General features: G+C 45.1%; 1 protein-coding gene across 11 annotated transcripts; it reads right to left on the bottom strand.

Moving 5' to 3' along the window:
- Positions 1 to 445: 445 nt before the first annotated feature.
- ATG13 (autophagy related 13) lies at positions 446 to 21,440 on the bottom strand. 11 transcript variants are annotated; one of them, XM_088520517.1, is made up of 18 exons: positions 21,372 to 21,440; positions 16,706 to 16,787; positions 15,753 to 15,833; positions 15,031 to 15,150; positions 14,543 to 14,589; positions 13,893 to 14,033; positions 13,583 to 13,623; positions 12,944 to 13,040; positions 12,499 to 12,597; positions 11,628 to 11,718; positions 9,141 to 9,239; positions 6,853 to 6,963; positions 5,979 to 6,112; positions 5,115 to 5,232; positions 4,320 to 4,397; positions 3,910 to 4,026; positions 3,333 to 3,461; positions 446 to 1,782 (listed from the first exon to the last, which is right to left on the bottom strand). In XM_088520517.1, exons 2-18 carry the CDS (start codon positions 16,772 to 16,774, stop codon positions 1,705 to 1,707), a joined length of 1,650 nt encoding a protein of 549 aa, XP_088376643.1. In that variant the 5' UTR covers positions 16,775 to 16,787; positions 21,372 to 21,440; the 3' UTR covers positions 446 to 1,704. The 11 variants fall into 11 exon arrangements, with proteins under 11 accessions (XP_088376643.1, XP_088376642.1, XP_088376645.1 ...); XM_088520516.1 differs by lacking the exon at positions 21,372 to 21,440 and adding an exon at positions 20,561 to 20,700; XM_088520519.1 differs by lacking the exon at positions 21,372 to 21,440 and adding an exon at positions 20,561 to 20,700 and having other exon boundaries at positions 6,853 to 6,936.
- Positions 21,441 to 22,261: the final 821 nt, after the last annotated feature.

Below are 22,261 nucleotides of genomic sequence, written 5' to 3'. Positions count from 1 at the left end.
CACAGGAGAGGCCACGTTTCAGTGACTACAGGGCTCATTACTCCACCATCCAAGGAAATTAATATGGTTCCTCACTACAGAGGAAGCCCAACCCCTCCTATGGGGAAGGAAAAAAAGTGTTTTTGGACTGTAAAGGGGCCTTGCAGTTGTTCACTCTAGTTACAGGTGCGAGGAGAGGAGAACCACAAAAAACCCACCCTACCTAAGTTTCTTAGTGTCACTATTTCCACTCCCCTCCTCACAGCAGCCAAAGACACGCAACAGCCAAAGCAGCCACAGGGCATTGCCAGCTACTCCCATTGCTAATAGGCAGCTCATTACAAAAATAAACTTTCAGTTAATCAAAAGCCAACTGATTAAAAAGTACCATAAGCCTCCCCCCCCCAAAATGTGCTTCTGCCTTCTGAATGGCTGAAGGAAAAAGGAGATTCATCCCTGCCCATCAGAACGCAGCTTTTGGCCAAGTCCCTGCCGCTGCACTACACTGATGTGTGCAATTCTTATACAGATGGGCCCTGACTGAATGTTATGGAAACACAGTCCCCAAAACAGAGTATCATATTAGAGTAATCAAGTTTGTCTCAGAAAATAAATATCCTGGATTTTTTTTTCCAGCAAAGGGAAACCATTCTCACTGCACAGGATTCCATGGCACACTTGCTGTCTGCAGTGATCCAGGGCAGAATGACCCGCACTACTACATGAAACAGAACATCTTTTAAATATAGGATTCTTTAAAAGCAATAAATATTTCTCGATTCTTAAGATCATCTATTAACCATAAAGCAGCAAAGTTTGCAAGGGTTAGAGGAAAGAATCTTGGACTAAGACTCCTAATTACACAACCCTAAAGAAATAGGATTCCTAATATTTACAGGTGCATTTCAAAAGCAGAGACTATGAATTCAGCATCATCCCAGCTGCTACTCGCAGAACTGTCAGCAAAGTCAGCCCTGGTGACCTCAGCGTGGCAGTGTCCGCACGCTCAGGAAGGGTGGAAACATGGAAAGCGCTTCTGTAGTTTCCCTCCTGCTTAGCTGAGGAACATAACAGGAGGCCTCACAGAAAAAGACCACATAGAGACCCAGTTCCTTGCAAGCAAAGACCAAAGGTAACTTGTATTGCCCGGGTGCCAGCGTCTCGCTGTGCTCCAGGCACTCGCACCCAAGGCCCGATGAAATGCCCCATTCTGCAGAACGGACGGCCTAGACGCAAAACTGTTGAAGCTGCTGAACTCACAGACCTTGGAAACAAGCCAAAGCTTTCTATGCTCTAACAGGATTGAGGACTGTAGGAAAAACAGTCTGTTAGCAAGAAGCTCTAACTGGAGAAATTAAACTGCAGGACCTCGGGAGGAAGCCGCGTGGCAGCTTTTCACAGACCCCTCCACACAGACAAGAGGCTGAAAGGAAAACAAGTTTCATACATTGGAGTTTGACTTCCTGTGTCCCCATTAAATTCACAAACTCAAAACTGAATGTGAACACGAAAAGCAGTCCAGATCTATGCAGAGGTGTAGCTGAGAAAACTGGCAGATGAGCTGGATCTGCTGCTGAAGACAGCGATCAAATAAAGCTCATCGATGGAAGGAAAATGTTGAAGAAGACAAAAGGCAGAGTGGGGGTGAAAACCAGAGATATTTGTTGCCATCATTCTCCAGGATGCCTTCAGGAAGAACTGCTGCAGCAAAATTGGAAAACAGCTTCACTGCAAGGTTTCTACAAAGGCATCAAACTCTTTGACATTTTTCTCATGGACTGCAAGCTTCTCTGGTAACGAGTCCTGGAAAGCAAAGAAGGGCACAGATCAGGACTCACTCATGGCAGACAAAAGGATGCTCTCACACACACCATAATGCTAAAATTCTCATTCTGAGTCTTGCTGTCCCACTCCCTGCTCCAGGCTCTTTCCCACACAAGTACCAAACCAGGAGGCCTCTGGCAGCATCTAGCAAGCGACCCTGAGAAGGGCACTCTGCCCAGAGCTTGTTTGCTCTGCAGAAACAGTGCGTGCATTGGGGCCTGGCCTTGTACAATTCCCTCCAGCAGCTGCAGCACAATAACCTGCTGATGTGGCTGCCTTAATCAAGTGGCTTGCAGCTCCCAGCCTTTGGTACTTCTCCCTCAGCAAGTTTGCTGATGATACCAAACTGGGAGGAGTAGCTGATACCCCAGCGGGCTGCACTGCCATCCAGAGGGACCTGGACAGATTGGACAACTGGGCGGCGAGAAATCTTATGGAATTCAACAAGGCCAAGTGCAAGGTTCTGCACCTGGGGAAGAATAACCCCAGACACCAGTACAGGCTGGGGACCGACCTTGTGGAGAGCAGCTCTGCAGAGAGGGACCTGGGTGTCATGGTGGATGACAAGTTGCCCATGAGGCAGCAGTGTGCCCTCGTGGCCAAGAAGGCCAATGGGATCCTGGGGTGCGTTAAGAAGAGCGTCTCCAGCAGGTCGAGGGAGGTGATCCTGCCCCTCTACTCAGCCCTGGTGAGGCCGCATCTGGAGTATTGTGTCCGGTTCTGGGCTCCACAGTACAAGAGGGAAGTGGAGCTGCTGGAGAGAGTCCAGCGCAGGGCTACAAGGATGATCAGGGGCCTGGAACATCTGCCCTATGAGGAGAGGCTGAGGGAGCTGGGCCTGTTCAGCCTGGAGAAGAGAAGGCTGAGAGGGGATCTAATCAGTGTCTACGAGTACCTCAAGGGAGGCAGTGAGGAGGATGGTGCTGGCCTCTTTTCACTGGTGATCACGGACAGAACTAGAGGAAACGGCTGGAAATTGAAGCATCAAAAGTTCCCCAGGAACTTAAGGAAAATTTTCTTAACAGTGAGGGTGACAGAGCACTGGAACAGGCTGCCCAGAGGGGTTGTGGAGTCTCCTTCTCTGGAGAGCTTCCAAACCCGCTTGGACGCAGTCCTGTGCCACGTGCTCTAGGTGACCCTGCGTGTGCAGGGGGATTGGACTACATGACTTCTAGAGGTCCCTTCCAACCTTAAGCATTCTATGATACTCACTTTTTCCCTGACAGCCCATTGCAAGGGCTGCAAATCAGTACCACACGCGCCAGACGTGTGTGTGCACGTGTGTAGCAGCCAGCTCCCCCCTCCACAGCCAGCAGACTGCAGCTGCTGTCATCTTGAAGCTAAATTCACCTGCTTCAGGGGCTCAGGTGTGCCACAAATGGGTGCATTTGTCTGCAAGCCTATAAATAAGGGACCCCGTGAGGCAGGATCTCTCTTCTGGAGGGATACTAGCTTGGTCAGGAGAGGAAAAGGGAGAGGAATATAAAGAACATGTAATTTCCACAGATTGGAATCTCATGGTTGCATACCAAATCCTCTGCCATGGACTGAGCTCCAATGTCAATCGAGAGGCTGCTCAGTTGAGGTGGATTCTGAAACTCACGGTAAAATGTCCCCAGGTCCATTGGAAGAATGTCATCTTTTGAAAATGCTGGTTTCTAGAATCAAACATACTGCTGTTAATTTCTGTTCAGAAACTTGGCTTTCCTTTTACTGTAGTCTCAGGTAAAGACAACACCTGCTCTCAGTAAACATCTTGGCACTACAGCTATTCAGATTAAATAACTCAAGCTTTGCCTTTAGCCCCTGCCTAGGCCAAGATACCTGCTTGCCTGAGCCCAAGGAAGAGATTCCCTGGAATCTGTCTCCTTTAAGCAACAGAGAGAGGAGAGCAAGCACGTGTGTTGGTAGGAACTAGAAGATTATTTCATTTGTAACTTTGGGTTCAGAGTATCACTGCCTTTGTAGTTTTGAGACTGTTCAGCTCAGTTCCAGGATGGTGAATCCCAGGCCTTTACACCCAGGGGAAACTCTTGCCAATGAGCTGCACCTGGAGCCCCCCTGAGGCGCAGGGGTTGTGTGTGAGAGCACTGACGAGGCACTTACAAAGTCAACCATAACAAAGTCATCGTGGGTGTTCCCTGTGCTGCTGCCACTGGAGCCCTCCGAGTGTAAGCTGCCTTGTAGAGGAGATTCAGTGTCTGGGGACTCAGGAGGATTCACCTGCTCAAGAAATCAAAAACTGTGAGTGCCGATCTTGCCACGGAGCCTGTCTGCATACTGTGAGTGTGGGGGCAGGGAGAAGGCTGGCAACAAGCACACGCTACAGCTGGGGTGGTAATTGCACTTTCTTGACTGCAGAGCCCAAGGCCAAATATGGGAAATTTCTTGAAATCAAACAAATGTAGACAATTAGCTCTTTGCTCAGAAAAAGAAGTGTGCATAAGGCAAGAAACAGGATAGCTGCTGCATGAGATGCTGAGAGGGCACAGATTATACCTCTGAAAGGGGCTTACCATGGGGTCGTTATCTTCGAGCTCAACATTCTTGGGAGCAAACATGGCAAAAGGAATGTCTAAGTTGGCCATGGTTACCTGAGGAGATTTAGCAAACAGAATTTCATTAAGATGCTCTGCTTCCCCAGAAAAAAAAAAGGATACTGGAAGTCTCTGTCAGGTCTGTCAAAAATTGCCTAACATCATGCTGGCAGTTTGCAGGAGGCTGACAACCTCATTTAAAAGGCAGGAAATAGAGAGACTCTACTGATTGACCTAATACAGATATGTGCCCAGTGGAGGTGGGATGGGTTATGTAGATCCTATGCAAAACAGGCATTAATAAACTGCTACAGATTTAAACAATCCCCCTTCATCCATCCAAGAGTGCCTAGAAAAAAGCTTAAAGCTGCCCTGGCTGAGCTTCTGAAGTGGCTACTTAGTGGTGATGAACTGGCCTACTGCCCATTCCCCCAAGGAACAGGGGCTTGCTGCCAATTTCTCCAGTGTAAGAACCTGTGGCAGGGGCAGTTTGCTGTGGGGCCTGGTGAAGTCATGAATGACTTCCAAATTAAGTCTTCCATACCCAGATGGGGTATTGGTAAGGCAGGGCAAATGTAATGGCTGTCACAGATCAAGAGGATTTTATGAAAAATGCGCCTGTGACAAGACCCTGCAGGCAAATCCTTCAGGCAGGAATTTGTCCTCTCGTTCTCCTGGATTGCCCTGGCACTGTTGTACTGGGTTTCCTCCGTGCAGAACCGATTGGAAAAGCAGGGTATTACAGTGCCCTCTGAGGAGCTCGACTGCCATTACCTGATTAATGGGTTTGTTGACAAAAGCTCCCACCTTCCGGACAAAGATGGTTTCCAGAAGGTCATGGGGGGAGCCACACTTCCCTTCGCTGCTGTTTGACACTGTTTCTGTGTCCTCACTGAGGGAGTAAGAGAGACTAGCTAGTGACTCATGGCACAAACGATACAGACAAGGCTCATGCTTTGCAAGATTAATCCAACGCACAGCTATTAGCTATTTCTGTGACCTGTTTGTCTTTTTCCTACTAGAGATCTTCCTAGCTCTATAAAATACAAATATTGGTTGAGTCCTCTGTTAAGAGGACTACTTACATAAGGTACTCAGAAAGGTACTAGTGCAACTAGAGTGCTTTTTGGTCTCTCCATAGCAGAATCTCTGCTTAAAAGATTTAACTGAGAATTATCTGTGAAGACAAGAGACACTTAACAAGAAATGAATGTGGTATCATAAAAATTAAGGACTCAATTAGCAGAAAGGGAGGTGATTTTAAAACAAGTTTGAGCTTGCATTATTTCCTTCTAAGTAACTTAGTGCCTAAAGTTTTTTTTTTTTTTTTTTTAATGTAATACATAGTACAGGTCTGTTTATCTGTGTAGATATATCTGTGCCTATTTTCCATAACAATTTGCATTTTTGCTCTCTCAAACTGACATAGCAGAAGATAGCAGAGATGTTAAGGTGACCAGAAGGTGTAAGTAGCTACACTAGAAAGTGTGAAGAGCTGCTGGCTGTTTCAAGGGGGTGAGGGCGAGAAGACAATAGCTGTGCTACAAACAATAGCTTAAAAAAAGAAAACAAAGCTTCAGTTTTATATGATTTTTAAATGGATTAAGAGAAGTGGCGGACTACCTAAGACTGACCTACCTACTAGAAGGAGTAACTGCTGAGTAGTGTGCCCCATCCAGTGGGGTGCATATCCTTTCTTGGTCAGCTTGGGTGCCATGTGCTGGCTGGCTAGGAACTGGGGGCACCCCCCCTTCTTTTCCTGGACCAATCAACTGAGATGGAGAGAGAGAGTCAAGTTAGATATCTCTACATTGATTCCACAACACATATGACACAGAGCAGGTTCTGTCACCCCGGGGCTCGGCTGTGGCTTTGACATGCACCTGGCCCCCTGAAGCCCCGAAGCCCAGAGGTGTCGAGCACAAGGTGCTCTCCCCAGCGCAAAGTTTTGTGCTGCCTTCCTGCCCCGCTGCCCTTCAGGCTGCTCCCCTGCGCCGCAGGGCGCGACGGCCGTCAGAGCAGCAGCGCAGGGGACATCGCACTCTCCTACCACCCCTGTGTCAGCAAAGCTCTGCTGTGGAAGCAGCGGGCAGAAAAACATTTCTTAGCTTATTTTATCTTATAGCTGGATGCAAAAATGCCGAAATGGACTGTCAGTGTGTCCTTCATCCAGGCTGGAGCGCTGCGCTCGGACAGCTACAGTGACAGCAGTTCTGTAACAGAGCCAAGGCTTTGCAAAAGGTGATGCAAACAGGTGTAAGCAAACAGGTTTGGCAGCTGTCCTTCTAGTGTAGTTTCTCCATGCTACTCCTGCCCTACCCCGATAAAGCTAAGGATGCTCAGGAGCCAGTTCCTAGCTCCTCTGCAAGTGCTCTTCATTTAGCCTAGGCTCTTTGCCTTCCTGAGCAGACAGGAAAGCAGTGCACGCGCTTGGAGCTCCCCCTGTGACAGACAGGTGACACATAAGGGCTGCAACACCAGCCACGCTTGTCGTTCTACCCTTTACAAGTACCTGGTGAGGGTGTGCAGCAGTCAAGCCACCAGCAAAGAGTAGAGGATACCCCATGTCAGCCGATCCAACTGCCAGGGCAGCAGGCTGATAGGAAAGACGAGAGCTGGAAAGCTAAGAAAGAAGAGAGGGGAAAAAAAAAAACAAGAAGGGCAAAGGGAGAGGAGAGAGGAAAGGGAAGGGGAATGGCCAACAGTCTGAATAATGATCAGTCACTGGAGAAGGAACAGGAGAAGCTGGAGGCACAGCACAGTGTTTCAGGCTGACAGAGTAGATTCTAGATTTTCATTACAAGTCAATGATGAAGATTTTTGTTTTAAAAAGTTGCAGGGGACTAAGGTTTGGTCTTGACATGAAAATGAGACTGGTTTCACACGCATAGGAGGCTGGGCAAGGCATGGCTGACATCTAACACAGGGAAGCTCTGCTCTACAGGTCTGTTTCACATACTAGAAAAAAGCATGAATGCCATCACCAACTTATTAAAGAGATAATATTTAAATATATTTTTTTCAAATTAACTGCATTATCAGCTGTTTGAACTCAATTCCATTGTACATTGAAATAGCTGATCTTCAACTCCATCTCAAACAGCTTCAGCAATAGATTATAGGGCCCTGGAGGTGTGCCAGTTAGAAACAGGAAGCTAACCCTTGTGAAATGGCTTTAGGAATGAAGTGCTGGAAGCTGTGAAACCCAGGAGAAGTTCCTTGCGTGCAGTAGGTAGAAATCGAGTTGGCAGGGCTCCTTCCTGCTTCGGCCTCCTCATCTTCAAAGGCAGCCCTCGCTCAGAGCCCTGCATGTGCTACCCCAGCAATGACCCATCACTTACAGGGGCCTCTCCTGTGCCTGAGGCTGGGTGAGCTGAATGGAGCAAACTCCTCTTGGAGAAGGGCAAGAGTGAAATTGTTACATGTTGTGCTCCTGAGGATATCTGGCCTGCTTGACACTTTTTGCAGGAATTAGTATTGCTTTGCAGATTATTTTATGCACATACTCCTGTAAAAATCCCTTTAGAAACTCTAGGGACTGTTGCTCAGTGAAATGGCCTAGTATTAGCTGTGTAAAGAAATCTTCAGCATATACAGTCATGCTTCTCTATTCTTTGATGTCTTTGTCTCAGGTCTTGTCTTGCAGTCACTGTTAGCATTAGAAACGTAAAACTTTTCAGTTCAAACTGCTTCATTCTCCACCTGTCTTTGAAAATCCTCCCACAGCTTTGCAGCAGCTGAGTGTTCCCTATGTGCCTACTTTATGAAGTGTTTCTCTGGCCTCTGCTTTGAGGCTCACACAAGCATGAGAAACATGACTTCAGACAAACGTGTGAGATGTAAACAAAGAACAGTAAATCAGGTCCTCGTAAATGTTTCTCGCAACCATGAAGACAGACATAAGTGAGATTTTTATTTTCTTCAAATTAACAGTATCTCTGCTTTAGCCCAGGAAAAGGTCTAGCTGATGCAGAGATTCTAGAGCATAGATCCTGCTAAGAGGAAGCACTCAGCACTGTGCTGTTTTACATGTGTCCTTGACCAAGAGTTAACACTTTCAACAGCTGATGTTTGCTCAAAGGTGCTTTTCCTGTCTTGGGAGATCTGCATTTGCAAAAGCACTTAAGCATCCAGCTTGCACTGAAATCCCTACAAGAGACAACTGAAAACTTTGCTGGACTTGGGCCCTACAGAAAGCAGGTGACATTCACTGAAGTTAGTGACATTGTCAGTGGGACCAAAGTTCACCCATATTCCTATTCAATTGCTTTTTAAAGGCTGTCAAGGTAGTATTAAAAAAAAAATCATATGCCCTTCCACTCTTGTTTTCTGTCCCCTCTTCTTGCTCTGCCTGGCATGGTAGATACAGCCCTCCTTTGCCCATGGCAGGCTGTTTTCTTCTAGGCACCTGCAGTGTTACAGCTGTCAGCCGGGCTCTCGTTTCCACAGTGGGGAACGCTGAGCTCCTTCTCAAACACTGACCAGCCTGAAAGTCTGGGGCATTCTTTTAACTGGAAGACTGTAAGAGCTTGCTGAAAACTATTCCCTCCCAATATCCTCACTAAATGTTATAGGCTGCTTCCTGCAGGATTGGTGTTCAGCTCTAAAACTGCAGGTGTCTTTTAGAGAGCAGTGGCTTTGCAAACTAGACCCAATGATGTGCCTGCCTCCCCCCGGAGTAGACCAGTCTTTTTGATGCACAACAAACATTCTGCATTGTCAAATTTGTGGCTTTCCTGTGTTTGTTCTGACATGCCAGTGTTATCTGGGCAGGAATAACATTTTCTATTGTCAACTCACTTGATGTGAAAAGGCCAGTCCCATCACTGGGACCTTCAAGGTGTCCGTCACCACAGGAGGAGGGGTCTGAAAATGTGCCTTTGTGACAGTAAAAACACACTGTGCACAGACAGACACACAGAGGAAACGAGAGAGAGAGAGAGAGAGAGAGAGAGAGAGAGAAGGACTTCAGAGAAGCTATAAAGAGTTGGATGAACTGAATGCTAGTGAAGAGAGTGTGGCTGCAGCAGCCAAGAAACACAGTTTTGTGTAGAATTGACTGCTTTCCAATCTTGGGGAACCATTTGACATGGCTAATGTTTCAGGCTCCAGTGAACGCTATCAGAAAAGTAACTGCCAGAAACCCTGTTTTTCAGCTAATTAGAATTGTTAACAGGCAATTAGCAAGGAGAAGACTGAGCAGTTGCCCAAAAAACCATTAACACTAATCTTATTTGGAAATGTATGAGCTATATCCATTTCAATAGTCTACATTCATACACCCTTAATCTTCCACCCTTCTAAGAAAACAGCAAGGATCATATCTTGACATGTCTGTACTGCACACTCAGACTAAAAGAGGGCCCAGCAAAGGGACAGCTCAAATATACTGATATGAGGAGAGGGCTCCTTCACCAGGATACTCCACAGTTAAACTCTTGTCTTGCAGAGGGTGTTAATGCAGAAATTGCATCCCAGTCCCATGCTGGCCCCTCATTTCTCCCTACTTGTTTTCCTGCCAGCAGTTTTATGAATGTTTATTTGTGGGTGTGGGTACCATCTGCACTCCCATTTTAATCCTGAATTTTAGGGTATTCTCCAACCCGTGTAACAGGTATGCTAGGCAGGTCCAGGGGAAGAAGCTAAAACCCTTGCATCATGCAGGCTGGGCCTCATTTCTATTGGGCTGTGCATAACCTGCATGAGTTGTCTATACCATACAGGTGCTCGTATTTTCCTAAGCACTGAGTTTCATACAAAAAGCTGGAGGAAGAGCAACTAAGAAAATAGTCTTTTGGGGTTTTTTTCTTCCCTTCTAATTTATTCTGGAGCCCACTCTGCCAAGATGATCTCACCATTCTCACGGTGGTTACAACTGGCAGTTGCTTTACACATAAGTGTGCAGTGTCTGCTAGCTATCAACTACAGAAAGGCAGCAATGTAGGCTGGGGCTTGACAAGAATCTTCAGGTTCTCCTGGTTTTATGAAGCTTCAGCCTCACTGAGAGGGAAAGCTTTATGCTCCCTGGGGAAGTGTCAGTTCTGATGTACTTACAAACACTGTTACTGTTAAGTAACACTGGCATGAGCAAGTCAGTGGAAAACTAATCGTGAACTCTGCTGCATTTCACCTGCTTGGTGAAAATGCAAGATGCAGCTCAGCCAAAAACCCATCTCCTGAGCTGTATACCCAGGAACAAGAAAAGCTTTATTCCATTAGACTTATCACGAGCACTAGCTCAGTTCAGCGATGCCAGATGCCCTGTTACCCCAAATCCAGTCAGCACAAAAGTACCTCCTAAGGGGAGCTCATTTCCAGCTCATTCATTCAGCAGAATACATTCTGCTAAACCCCTCAGCCTAATTCCTCTGAAGCGGTAAGACTTGTAGCAAATTCTTTCAGATTGGAACAGCATTCCAAATGCACTTCATTCTGTGCTTACACCCACAGTAAAACAGATTTATAGGATCTTTAGATTGCTCTACTGAACTTTAAAGACAAGCTGCTTGGCTGGATAACAAGGGAGAACATTCTTGAATATTTAAAGCTATAGGAAAACAGCTAAAGTAGTTAAGTCTGCAAAATACAGAATTGTGCAGTCAGATGTGTAACCAGACAGAACTGGAGTTTATATTTTTTTCAAGATTCAGATGGGATCCATTTATTGTTTCTTTTAAAATTATAACTTAAAATAATGGAAATTTGCACAAATAGGTGGGAACACACATAATTCTACTTAAAGTTCCACCTAGTTCAATACTACAAACTGCTTTGCTTGCCAGTACTTACTTCTGCTGGCCCTGCTACTTTTAGATGGTTCTACAAATGGACCATCTTTTTCCTAATTTTTATTATTCTGCAGTCCAGAAGACATGACTGTGCCATAAGCCTTTTTGTGATATATGAATATTTCTTTCTCAGTTTTAGTTTATTACCTCTCTAGTAAGGCTGACTGGCATCAATGTCTTGAATCTGTCTTTTGCAGTGATCAGTATGTTTATATATATTATATATTTGTATACAGGTATGCTGCTATACTCTTCAGGCTCATCTCAGCACAGTTACAGGACTTGGTTCTTTCAATAACTCAGTCTTTCTAGTCCTTTAGTTCTAGCACTAAGTTCCACAGCACAAGAATAGAAATAATAAGCTTACATATTAAATTTTAATTTTTCAAATCGATCTAGCAGCAGGAGGCTGCCCCTTGCACTGTAGTTGATGCAGGAGCAGGTACCCTGTGCTAATCATGACTGGCCTATCTAGGAGAAAGAGCCTGTTTCTTCCTACCTGAGATGGAGGAGAGGTGGAGAAAGATGTTGTACAAACTTCTTGGGAATCTTCCACCGAGGGGTACACTGCACCATTGTCCTCCCCAGCTCTAAAGCAGTAGCAAAGAGGAGAGGGGAAAAAAAAAAGGGAAAAAAAAAAAAGGCAAGTCCTAACTGAAAATATGCCACGGAAAAATAAAAAAAGAATTAGTAAAACACAGTGGGACAAACATTGCAGGGAGATTGAGAGTATCTGAGTGGAGTTGAAAGGAGAATTATGAAAGTCTCTAATATTTTTGGCAGAACTGAGGAAAACAGGGTATAGAAACTTTAGTTTTCCCTAAGATTATTTACCCCAGACAGTCTTCTTCCCACCCCCAAAAGGGAACACTTCGTTTGTTTTTGTTTTTAAACTAAGGAAGTTCTTGGCTTCATCAACCAATGGTGTTAAGAGAACCATTGTCAAACGGTGCTACTGGTCCCAGTTCGACTCCTCTTGTGAATTTTAGAGAGGGCAAACTCCTCGTTTATAAAGGTAATTTTCAACTCTCTAATTTATCTCCCATGGAAATCTCTGGAGATGCATGCCTCTGGACATCTAGTTTTACAGGAACATTAACTGCTACCCTTTAAAATTCCCAAAGGCAGATGAAGCTCAGCCTCTTTTGCAGCAGAGTCATTCTGGAAGGAATTTGGGAACTTAATGATTGCTATGCTCAGCCTTCTAGAGCTGGGGGGGAACATGTTGCCTTTCCTCATGTCCTCAGCCTGACTGACCCTGATCCTCCACTCTCCCCTCCCCTGCCGTCAGCAGGTAGTGGAGAAGGCTCTGTGTTTGGGCATAACGATGCCTTCACCATAGCCCATGACTGCACTCAGCATTTCCTCACCTGTAATTGCAGGGATGCATGGGCGAAGAGCTGGGATAGGGACGGTCCACAAAGTGATCAATGATAATCCCCATGATAGGAGGGGTCCTCTCAAACTGCCTGCAATGCAACAAGCAAATGCTGTTAGTGGTATTCCCTTCTATCGCATCCCAACTCATGGTGCCCTCACAGAAAGCCCTAGTACCTGTTAGCAGGACCACAGCATCTTTACAAGTCAACTCTGCAACTCCAAGCAAGCATCAACAGTTCAGAATCCCAGAGTCTGGCTCAGAGCTACCCAAATGCTCCCCTTGCTGCAGCACTTAAGCATGACAGAGTATTCACCATGAAGGAACATCTCAGCAGGACAGGATAAGGAGAAGGGAAAGATTTAGAGGCTCATAATATGAGGGGTTTAATAACACATGATGATAAAACACTTTCTGGCATGATCATGTTTTCTCACCTGGTTGACATGAAGGCAAGGTTGATTCTGTAGGCACAAGACAAAGTGATGGTGCCCACTGGAGTACCCACTGTCCCAACACGGACTGTCTGGAAACCTATATAGTTACAGACAATTATCAGACTCACTGGTTATGCAGAACTTGATTATTTATATTCTGTACTCCCCTGTTCTGAGGTTGTATCATCTTATTTTTATTGTTTGCATTATTCTTTGCAATCTGAATTCCAAACACACACACAGAGAACCTTTAACAAAACAGCAGCACTAGGCTGCCTTGCTGTTAGGCCTTGTCTATAAGACTCCTGATGTGGACTTCCCATCGTAGCCTCACACATTGCTCTGAGGTGCTTATTGATCCCAAGAAGCTCTCCTCCACTGGTCCTGCCCCTTATGAACATGCCTCCACCTTTATTTCTTTTCTGGATTGACAGAGTCAAACTGGCAGCCACCCTAGATCTTGTCAAAGTACATTGCATCTGTCACTTTACGACTTGACCCTCTGCAGAAAACACTCACATTTAAAAAGCATCTGTAAACATCAGGCTTAATTGCTCTTGAATCTCTTAAACATGGTAATAAATGTCTCAAGTATGGAAAAGAATTCTGCTCTAGTTGGTGTGTATTGTCTAACCATACCTTCTCCCAAGCCACTCAGCTGGACTTCACCAAAATATATCCTGCAGGAAAAAGAACAAGAAAACTTATTAGGTCTAGTGGGACATAATGCTAGGTCTTCTCTATTTAATTTTGTGATAAAGGAAGGGCTGGAGCCACAATTCATTTTTAGAAAAAAACATATGTAGTAGCCAGAAAGACCATCTCAAAAAGCATTCATGATTTGCATTCATTGTAGCTCATCCTTTTTCACCACGTTTACAGCTGCATTGTGCTTGTCTACAGCCCCAGCTACTTTTATTTCAAATGTGAATTTTCTATTTTGCTTTACCTGTACAGTATTACATATTCATGGCCTTGTTTCCTTGAGAGTCTGTAGGCTGGAGTTACCCTGGTTATAGCAAGTAAAGATTTCAGTAGCAGAGACAGCCTGTTGTATACGGTGTATGAAACTTTGATTTCTTTGTCACACCTGTAGAACACACAGGAAAAAAGTAAGTCTTGTTTAATCAATGTGATTTTTTTAATCGAGTCTGGCCCAATTGTTGAAACAAAAAGAGAAAGCTTCAGTCTGAACACCTAGTTGACCAACCAGCTATGAGTCCTACTTCAGTCTAGTCACTTCCTGTAGAATTAATTGCTGAAACAGCCTTGTAATAGACAGAAGCATCTTTACAGCATTAAAATTATTTGTAGTTATTGAGTGTATGAACTCTTGTATCTGAGGAGGTATACTAATTGCAATGGAAGAATGAAGAAAGAATTACTTTTCTGGTTTCCTTTCTTGACACTGTATTAAATAACTGGACTGCGCATAAAATAGACGGGATTTTCCTCTGAAGTGTCACACGCAGCATAGCTATTGTATGCTCATTCAACAACATTGCTTGAGCAAGTTTCCCTATTTCATCAATCAAAAATCCCCCCAAACAAACATAAAAAACAAACAAAACACAAAGAAAGTTAGAAAAATGCACTCACTTCTCATTCATTTCTAGACACCAAATTTCCAGCTCCATGGAATCTCCCTAGATCAGAGAAAAGATGGTGAACAAAGGCTCATTTCAGAACACTCATCTTTTCACACCACATTACTGAGCAGCAACAGCCAAATCTTGTTCTTTCTCTCTCTCAAAAAAAAAAAAAAAAAGTTTGTCTGGCTCCTACTTTCTTGTCATCTTGACAAGAGACAAAGGTTCACTGGAAGCTTCACTGAAGAACTTGATCACCTGAGCACAAATCTTCCTCAGAATGGCTAAGCTCTTCGTGGGCTAAGAAGCTATGTTTTGCTGCTGTCTCCCTTGCGTACTTGCACTGTGCATTGTTAAATAGTATTTTTCATCAACATGCTAGCTAACTTCATGATTGCAGATATTTTTATGTTATCTCAGGCTAAAATACAGAAGCTTTGGTAGGTGACTTCAGGTGCAAGGTAAAAGACAGGAACCTTGTTTTGATTTGGTCCTCACCTCCGAGGTTTTGAGAGAGATCTCCACGCACATAGACCGTCCAACAGCAGGCAGCTGTCCTGCCAAGGCTTTCTTTGCTTCATGAGTAACCTCTGGTATGTCTTTGATTGCCAAATTGAACTGCAGAATGAATGAGAATTTTTTTAAATTATTATTTCTTTGAACGAGGTTCAATGCAGACAGATTAATATACCAGTATATAACATAGTAGGCTAGTGTTCCTTAAAATATTTATGAAACACAGAAATTCGCTCAAGCTTTTCACATTTGCAGACAGCATTTCATTGGCTGATTCAAATGTTTTTCATGATCCTGCTGTACAAAGTCATCTTAATTTTTTTCTTCACTTGAATCACCTACAGAATATCTTTAGTCTCTTCAATTTTAATGGAGCCCATTACTTAAAGAATCCTGCAAACATCTGACAAAAAGGAAAGAAAGAACTCAAGACGCCCCCCAGCAGATTTTGGAAGCGTGCAGTATTCAGCAGGTATGAGCTGCTGATAGGTATCATTAAGTCTAATTAGAGGAAAGGTATTTTCCTCTAATTAGGCCTTAGAGAGCCCAGAGTGGCATGCTCCACGTCAACAAGGAAAGAAAAGAACACCAAACAAAGTCAACATAATGGAATACAGTAGTTGTTACATAGTCTGCACAAGAACTGTGTGTGTTTTCAACACTAAAACACAGTTACAGAGCTGCTTTAAAAGTTATGACTTTACCCAGTCAGAGCCTGTTGGGGAGGAGGATGATCGGGTACAGATTTTCTCTCCAAGTCGGGCCTGGACAATTACTTGTACTGTCTGAAAGAGAGAGGAAAAGAGGCACATTGACTTCCTGAGCTCAGCAGAACCCTCTATTCCAAATCTGGGCTAGACAGATTCCAGCTTAAAAAAAAAAAAAAAAAAAAAAAAAGGATTGACCAGAAAGTAAAGCGGAATTTGCTAAGCTAATCTTCAGGTATAATCTTCTTGAATTATTATGTACAATAGGTTAACATATTTCAGACTGAAGGTGATTTTAAGCTGATCCTTTTTTGTAATAATATGAAGGAACTAAATCAATTTCATGATCAGGAGTTGCACTGTCTTCAGTAATACTGAAACGAGATTTATATATCCTAGATAACTATAACTTTATACATATAGTTATATATATATATATATATATATATATATAAGAGACAGTCAAGTGTGTCATCTGATGTCAGAGCATCTACTTGTCTCTAGTAAGGCTAAATAGTAAAAAATTATGTGCTAAGTAAAGCCAAACATTTTTATATTGTTACACATTACATCTCAAAATAACAGATACTATTTCTTCTGGATTCAATAGAAAAAATTAGATGGATTGAAAATAAAGGTTTGAAACGAGCAGGAGATACTATCTAATTGCTGAGTGCAGATAAATGTGTTGACAGGAGCTCAGAGCTGACAGAGGTATGACCAGCCTGTAACTGATGTTATAGCAGAATATTTTGCAGGAAGGGAAGATGTACTGAAGATGGAGAAAATACATTTTTCTATTTCCTGTTAGGAATTTATTTTCTAAATTTGTCTTCAGCTCTTCTTGTTTTGCAAGCAAAAACTTCTGTTTGATATGCTGTCCACCAGGAGTAAGGCTTTTCTCTACAAACACAAAAGAAGGGAGATTTGCCCACAAGAGGGAGAGTTACCTTCAGAGCGAAAAATTTGATGAACTTGTCCAGGTCCTTCCTGTCCTGGGAACTGAGATCAGTGTCCATTGCATATGGCAATCTGAAATACAGTACACGCCTGGGAATTAAGTCTTCTTTCAGCTTTCTGTTTGGATTTTAAGATTTCAAAATATTTTGCCATTAGAGGCTGGCTCAAGAGAAACAAAATGTCTAACATGCTAACACCTCTGCGAGGGGTGTTAAATCCACAGTAATAATGATACAGCTTCTCAGTGCAAAAGGTACCAGAAGAAAACTAAAGGAAGCTCACAGTTAAAACTGACTAGAAGTTCTCCAATTTTTCTAGCTTAATGGGAAAAAGAAAAAAAAAAAAAAAAAGCTACCTCAACATGTTTGGTTTAATACCAAACTACACATCAGACACAGCAGTCTCAGCTTCAAAAAGAACACCTTTCCTATTATCAGCACTGGTCAAAACCAAATCAAATTCATTTCTTGGGTCTCAAATCCTGAAACTGGATTCCAGTAGCATTCCAGCAGATATTGAAATCTGCACAACAAACTGTTGCTGGAATGACTTACTTTGCTTGTTTTCTTCCAAGAAATATGTACTTGCATTATGCCTGTATTTGTGTCCTTCATTAGGCTACAAATTTAACACAACCAACTGTAAAGATGCAATTTGCCAAAGGATAGATCAAAATTCTACATTTGCTTCTCTTGAAAGCCTTTGATGACAGATACTTAGCTCCTACAATCACACTGGCTTGTTTTTCAAAGTGCTATTTATGTTTTAGCAGTACAATGAAATTGGTACAGTGCAGGAAGCTGTGTGTGCCAAGGTGCTGATCAGATCTCTGCCACCCGCACATGACGTGTCCTTGGATACATGAGAATTTCTCTGTGTCTCATTTTTTTTCCACTTGCAAGTTAATAACCATACAGGGACCAGGGGGAGGACTGCCTTAATTAGCAACATCAGTTGTGCTTTTTATTCATAAGCCTTCCAAGTATTAACTCGTTCTTAGCTTCCATGGCTGTTTTTGCTTTGAGGCCGCCCTGAGGCAGCCTGTCAAACAAATCCCGTAGTTCGGGAGGCCGCTGCTCAGGCTGGGAATGCCAGGAAGCACGAGCGGCTGCTGTGCGCAAGGTTCCTGCCCTCCTTCTGCAGCCTTGTGCAAAGAGGGAACTTGCAGCAAGCCCGAGTGCTCTGTTTATACAAATTAAAGCTTAAAAGGACAAAGGGGCTAATAATCCTGTTCAATCAGGAAAGAGCGTATGATCTTTACTGACTACATGCATCCAGTACTTGCATATAAAATATCTCCCCTGAATAGCAGTAAATACTTATTTGAAGTAATGCTTCAGGAGAAACATCTAAGAGATGCTGCTACCATTCGAATACTGCAATTTATAAAGCACTTTATAGAGGAGTGACAACTTCTGAATGACTCCACAAAAAAAGCTCGTATGCCTAATCTTGTTAAAAGGTCCTAGGCTATATTCCTACAGCACCTCTCAGAATAGTACACTTCTCATTATGGATTTCACTTTAAATTGCAAGCTAATAAAGCAATTCAGTCAGCTTTGGATACATTACCAAATTGTCCTTTGGATAGTTTAACCTCATCACCAGCAGTATTACGCTTTCTTTCTCCCCTTTATCTCAACTAGACAGAGATTATAACAGTTTTTGTAGCACAGAGGGATTGCAAAAGAAGTCAGCACGTAAAAGCGCTAGATGTTTGACTGATGCAGTACTCTAATACAGAAAAAGTAAGCTTTTAGAACACAGGCTTCCCATTACTAGCCATAGCATAATAAAATAGGTCAGAAGGAATCATTATTCTTCTGTCTTACGCAAAGCATTGTAGGGGTTGAGAGGACTTGAGGTGCACAACAAAATCATGCTGATATGGGCAATAAAATACAGCATAAAAAAAAAAGTGCCACTTATGCAGGAAAGTGCCTTTCGCTAGTCAGGCTTAACTCAAAGACGGGGCTATCTAATTTCTTACTGAATAGCTACCATAAGGCAATAACCTTTGGTCTAGGTAAGAAACCCACAACTGACTGATTTCCTCTCGACCAAGTAATCCTTTGAAAAAACAGATACCTCACCGCTTTAATCTAACTCACAGGCTGTTCACAAGCGAAAACAAGTATCTTAGGCACATGGCTTTTTGCTTTGTCTCTCACGTCTTGCAACATCCGTTTTCATACTATTTGCCTTAGTTCATATGAATTTGTCATCTCTTTCCTCTGAACGGAAAAGTCAGAGACAAATGTTCAAAGCAGAAATGCCACGTGCTGTTTTTTGGCTAAAGCCTTATTCTTTCTTACAAGACTCTGAGGCAGAGATGAATATTAGGCCTACCCAATACTTTGACATATGAGCAAATGAGTCAGTATTTGAATTCTCCTCCTCAAGGGGGAAGGACTCATTAGCAACTCCACATAAGCTGATGGCATCTTGTTTGCATGATGCAAGAAGCTGCAAGAGCTCCCTTCCTTTCATGCATTGGTACAACCCAAAGACAGGAGAAGCTGCAGCTACCAGCGTGCCAAGCTCTTGCGGGAGCAGCAGCAGCCCACAGACACTTGTAGCCCGGGCACTCAGCACGTGCACAGCAACACCTGTGAGCACTTATGTTATAGAACGTCACCTATGGGCATTAAGCATGCACATGTGTTGGACACTCACAGAAATGGGAAAGGAGAGAAGCACCTGACATGTACCGGCATGATTACTGCTGCAGGGAAAGCGCACATAGGCCCCTTCCATTACCTCGCTCCTCTGAGATTTCACTCTGAGCCATGACTGCTACAACAGAAATTCATTATGGCTTCCTTTAGAACAGATAATTATCAGTGCAATATAATTATTCAAGCTTTCTATCAGGGAGTGACAGCAAGAAGGCTATGGGAAAGAAATAAGACATGCTGTCATTGTTGAGAGGACTACAGAGACCTCTTTTCCCACTGGAAAAGCCTCCAAAACTGGATTCCATCTTTTTACCATTTTTTCTAAACTCTTTGTAAATACAGGAACCAAATCCCACACCGAGTATGTTGTGCTTGCAGTTCCAGATAATCCTTGTTGGATCATTCCAGGAAACAAGAAGCACATTAAAGTTTTTCAAGCTCTTAATGGGTGCCTTTGATAAATAGCCAGTGAAGCTTTCCTAGAACATTTCTGTCCGTCACCAAGGAGTTTCAGTGCAGAAAGGCATTTTGAGCACATTAATAAGCAACTATAAAAAGATCTCCATAAAGACATTGATCTGTTTCAAGGCTAGCCTGTAAGTTAAAGTTCAGTATCCTACAATTACTTAGTTTCCATTTCATCTTCTTAGGTTAGTCAGAAACCTGGGAAGAGAAAAAGAGATGGAATGGGAACAGCTTTAAAATTTGAGATCTGCTATTCTTACTCTTTAAAGTTTGTTATTTAAAAAAAAAAATCCAAGTGGATTCAAGAGAAAAAATGGTTCCACATTACATAAACATTCTCAACAATTCAAATGCTACCTAGTTCACAAGAGAGGCACTTTTCCCGCTAACTATAAGGATTTACTTCCTATCTGAGAAATGGTTTCCCAGCTTAGGAAATACCTGACCGAAATGGCCTGCACTGCCAGCTCTCCACGGGCTTGGAAAAAAAATTGAGTAATTCCTGTTAACCGGCAGTTACTTCTGTACTTCTCTCAGGTCTAAAAATGGTATCAGTTCAAAAGTCCATGTTCTCATTTTGTTTGCCAGACCAAAGTAACAGAATCTGCTTCTACAGACTCCATGTTACAACCACCAGTATAATCACTAACTCTCAACTTCTGTGAAAATACATGTAAAGAATGCTTTAGATTATGTAGATACCATTCAAACCAAATCAGGTGATCCTGTAAGATCTTCTTGGTCATATGAACAAAGATCAGTGACTGACCTGGAAACTTCTTCCTGTAAAAAGGAGGTTTCACCAGGTCAGGCCACTCCTGCAATAGTTTGGAGATGCTCTAGACCACATTTGCATGGTCAACTAATTTTCATCTAAGGCAGTAATTTGCAATGTTTTTCCCACTCGCAATGCACCTAGTCACACCACTTTTGAACTTGGTAAGCAGCTAGTCCATAGACTCAGGTCACAGCATCCCTCTTCCATCAGGACGCCAATATGGAACAAGCTGCTGCTCCTATGGAATCAATAGGAAGTTTTCTTGCGGCAGCCATAGCTTCAAAAGGAAAGAAGAATGTGATTTTTAGCATATTTCTTGATCTTTCCTTTCTGTTTGCCAACAGAAAGCAAACTCATGTGCTACAGGAAAGCTAAAAACAACAAACCCTGTGGTTTCAGGTTCTAAATGCTACTTAACAGGCTCGGCTGCGTTTCGCTTTCAAAAGGCAACATTCTGGGGGGCAGTTCAAGCAACTCAGCATGCCACAACCACGGCCCTTCCCTGGATGCCACCAGCCCTCGCCAAAGCAGCCCCGGCCACCTTCACACGGGCACTCAGGCGCCAACTGACACTTCCTCGAGACAACTCCCGCTTTCAGAAACGCGGGCCGCGAAGGCAGGAGGTGGCACAAGGCTGCAGCCCGACCCCGGGGACCCCCCGCCCGCCGCGCCGCGCCGCGCGCCTCGGGCCCCCGCAGCCCCGTGCGGCCGCGCGCCACCCCCGCGCCCCGGTACCTGCGCGGCGGAGGCAGTGCTGGCGGCGGGGCGGCTCATCCCGCGCGGGGCCGGCGCCTCCAAGCCCCGCGGCCGCCCGGGGGCCCCGCTGTGGCCGCAGCGCCGCGCTCGCCCCTCGGGCCCCGCGGGGATCGCGCTATCGGCCGGCCCGGGGGCCCCGCTCTGCGCGGCTCGCGGCTGTCAGCGCCGGGGCTCGGCGCGGCGGGGGCTGGAGGGGCGCGCGGATCGCAGCGGATCGCAGCGGATCGCAGCGGATCGCAGCGGGAGGGACTGCGCGGGGCGCTCAGAGCGGCGGCCGCGGCCTGGCCCCCGCCGCCGCCATCGCCGCTGTTTGTTTTCATCGGCTCGCGGCGGGGGGGAGGAGCCTGAGCGTCCGCGGCGGCACTTTCCACACGGGGCCCCGGCGGCCCCTCCCACCGGGGGCCGCCCCGCGCCGCCCGGTCGCGCCGGTCGTGGCCCGGATACAAAAAGGGGGCAGCGCCCGGTGCACCCCTCCACCCCCGGCGGAGCCCGCCGCCGTGTCGAATCTGCAGCGGGGAATGTGCGCACGCGCGCCGCCTCCCTCCTCGGCGCGCGGTGACGGCGGCGCCGGGCCCGGGGCCGCGGTGGGGAAGCGGCGGCGCCTGCAGCCGTGGGGCGGCCAGGCCGGCCCCGCCGCCGCGGGCAGCTCGCCCCATAGCGTCGCAGTCCCCGGTCAGTCCGTGGGTTCGTCCGTTGGACGCGGGGGCCGAGGGCGAGCAGGGGATCTCGGCCGTTGGGATTTCAGCCGCGTTACTGCAAGGTGTAGGACGGAGATTCCCGCGCCCTGCAGCGCCGGTGAGGCTGAGGCGCTTCGGGGAAGCTCAGGCTACAGGACGTGGTTGTGCTGGGGCCGCGTTGCCCTCCCGTGC

Source organism: Tinamus guttatus, unplaced genomic scaffold (genome assembly GCF_059628265.1).
Source record: "Tinamus guttatus ecotype Peru unplaced genomic scaffold, ASM5962826v1 Tinamus_guttatus_pri_ptg000089l, whole genome shotgun sequence".
In the NCBI taxonomy this organism is placed as follows: domain Eukaryota; kingdom Metazoa; phylum Chordata; class Aves; order Tinamiformes; family Tinamidae; genus Tinamus; species Tinamus guttatus.
This window is presented reverse-complemented; position numbering and strand designations above follow the sequence as displayed.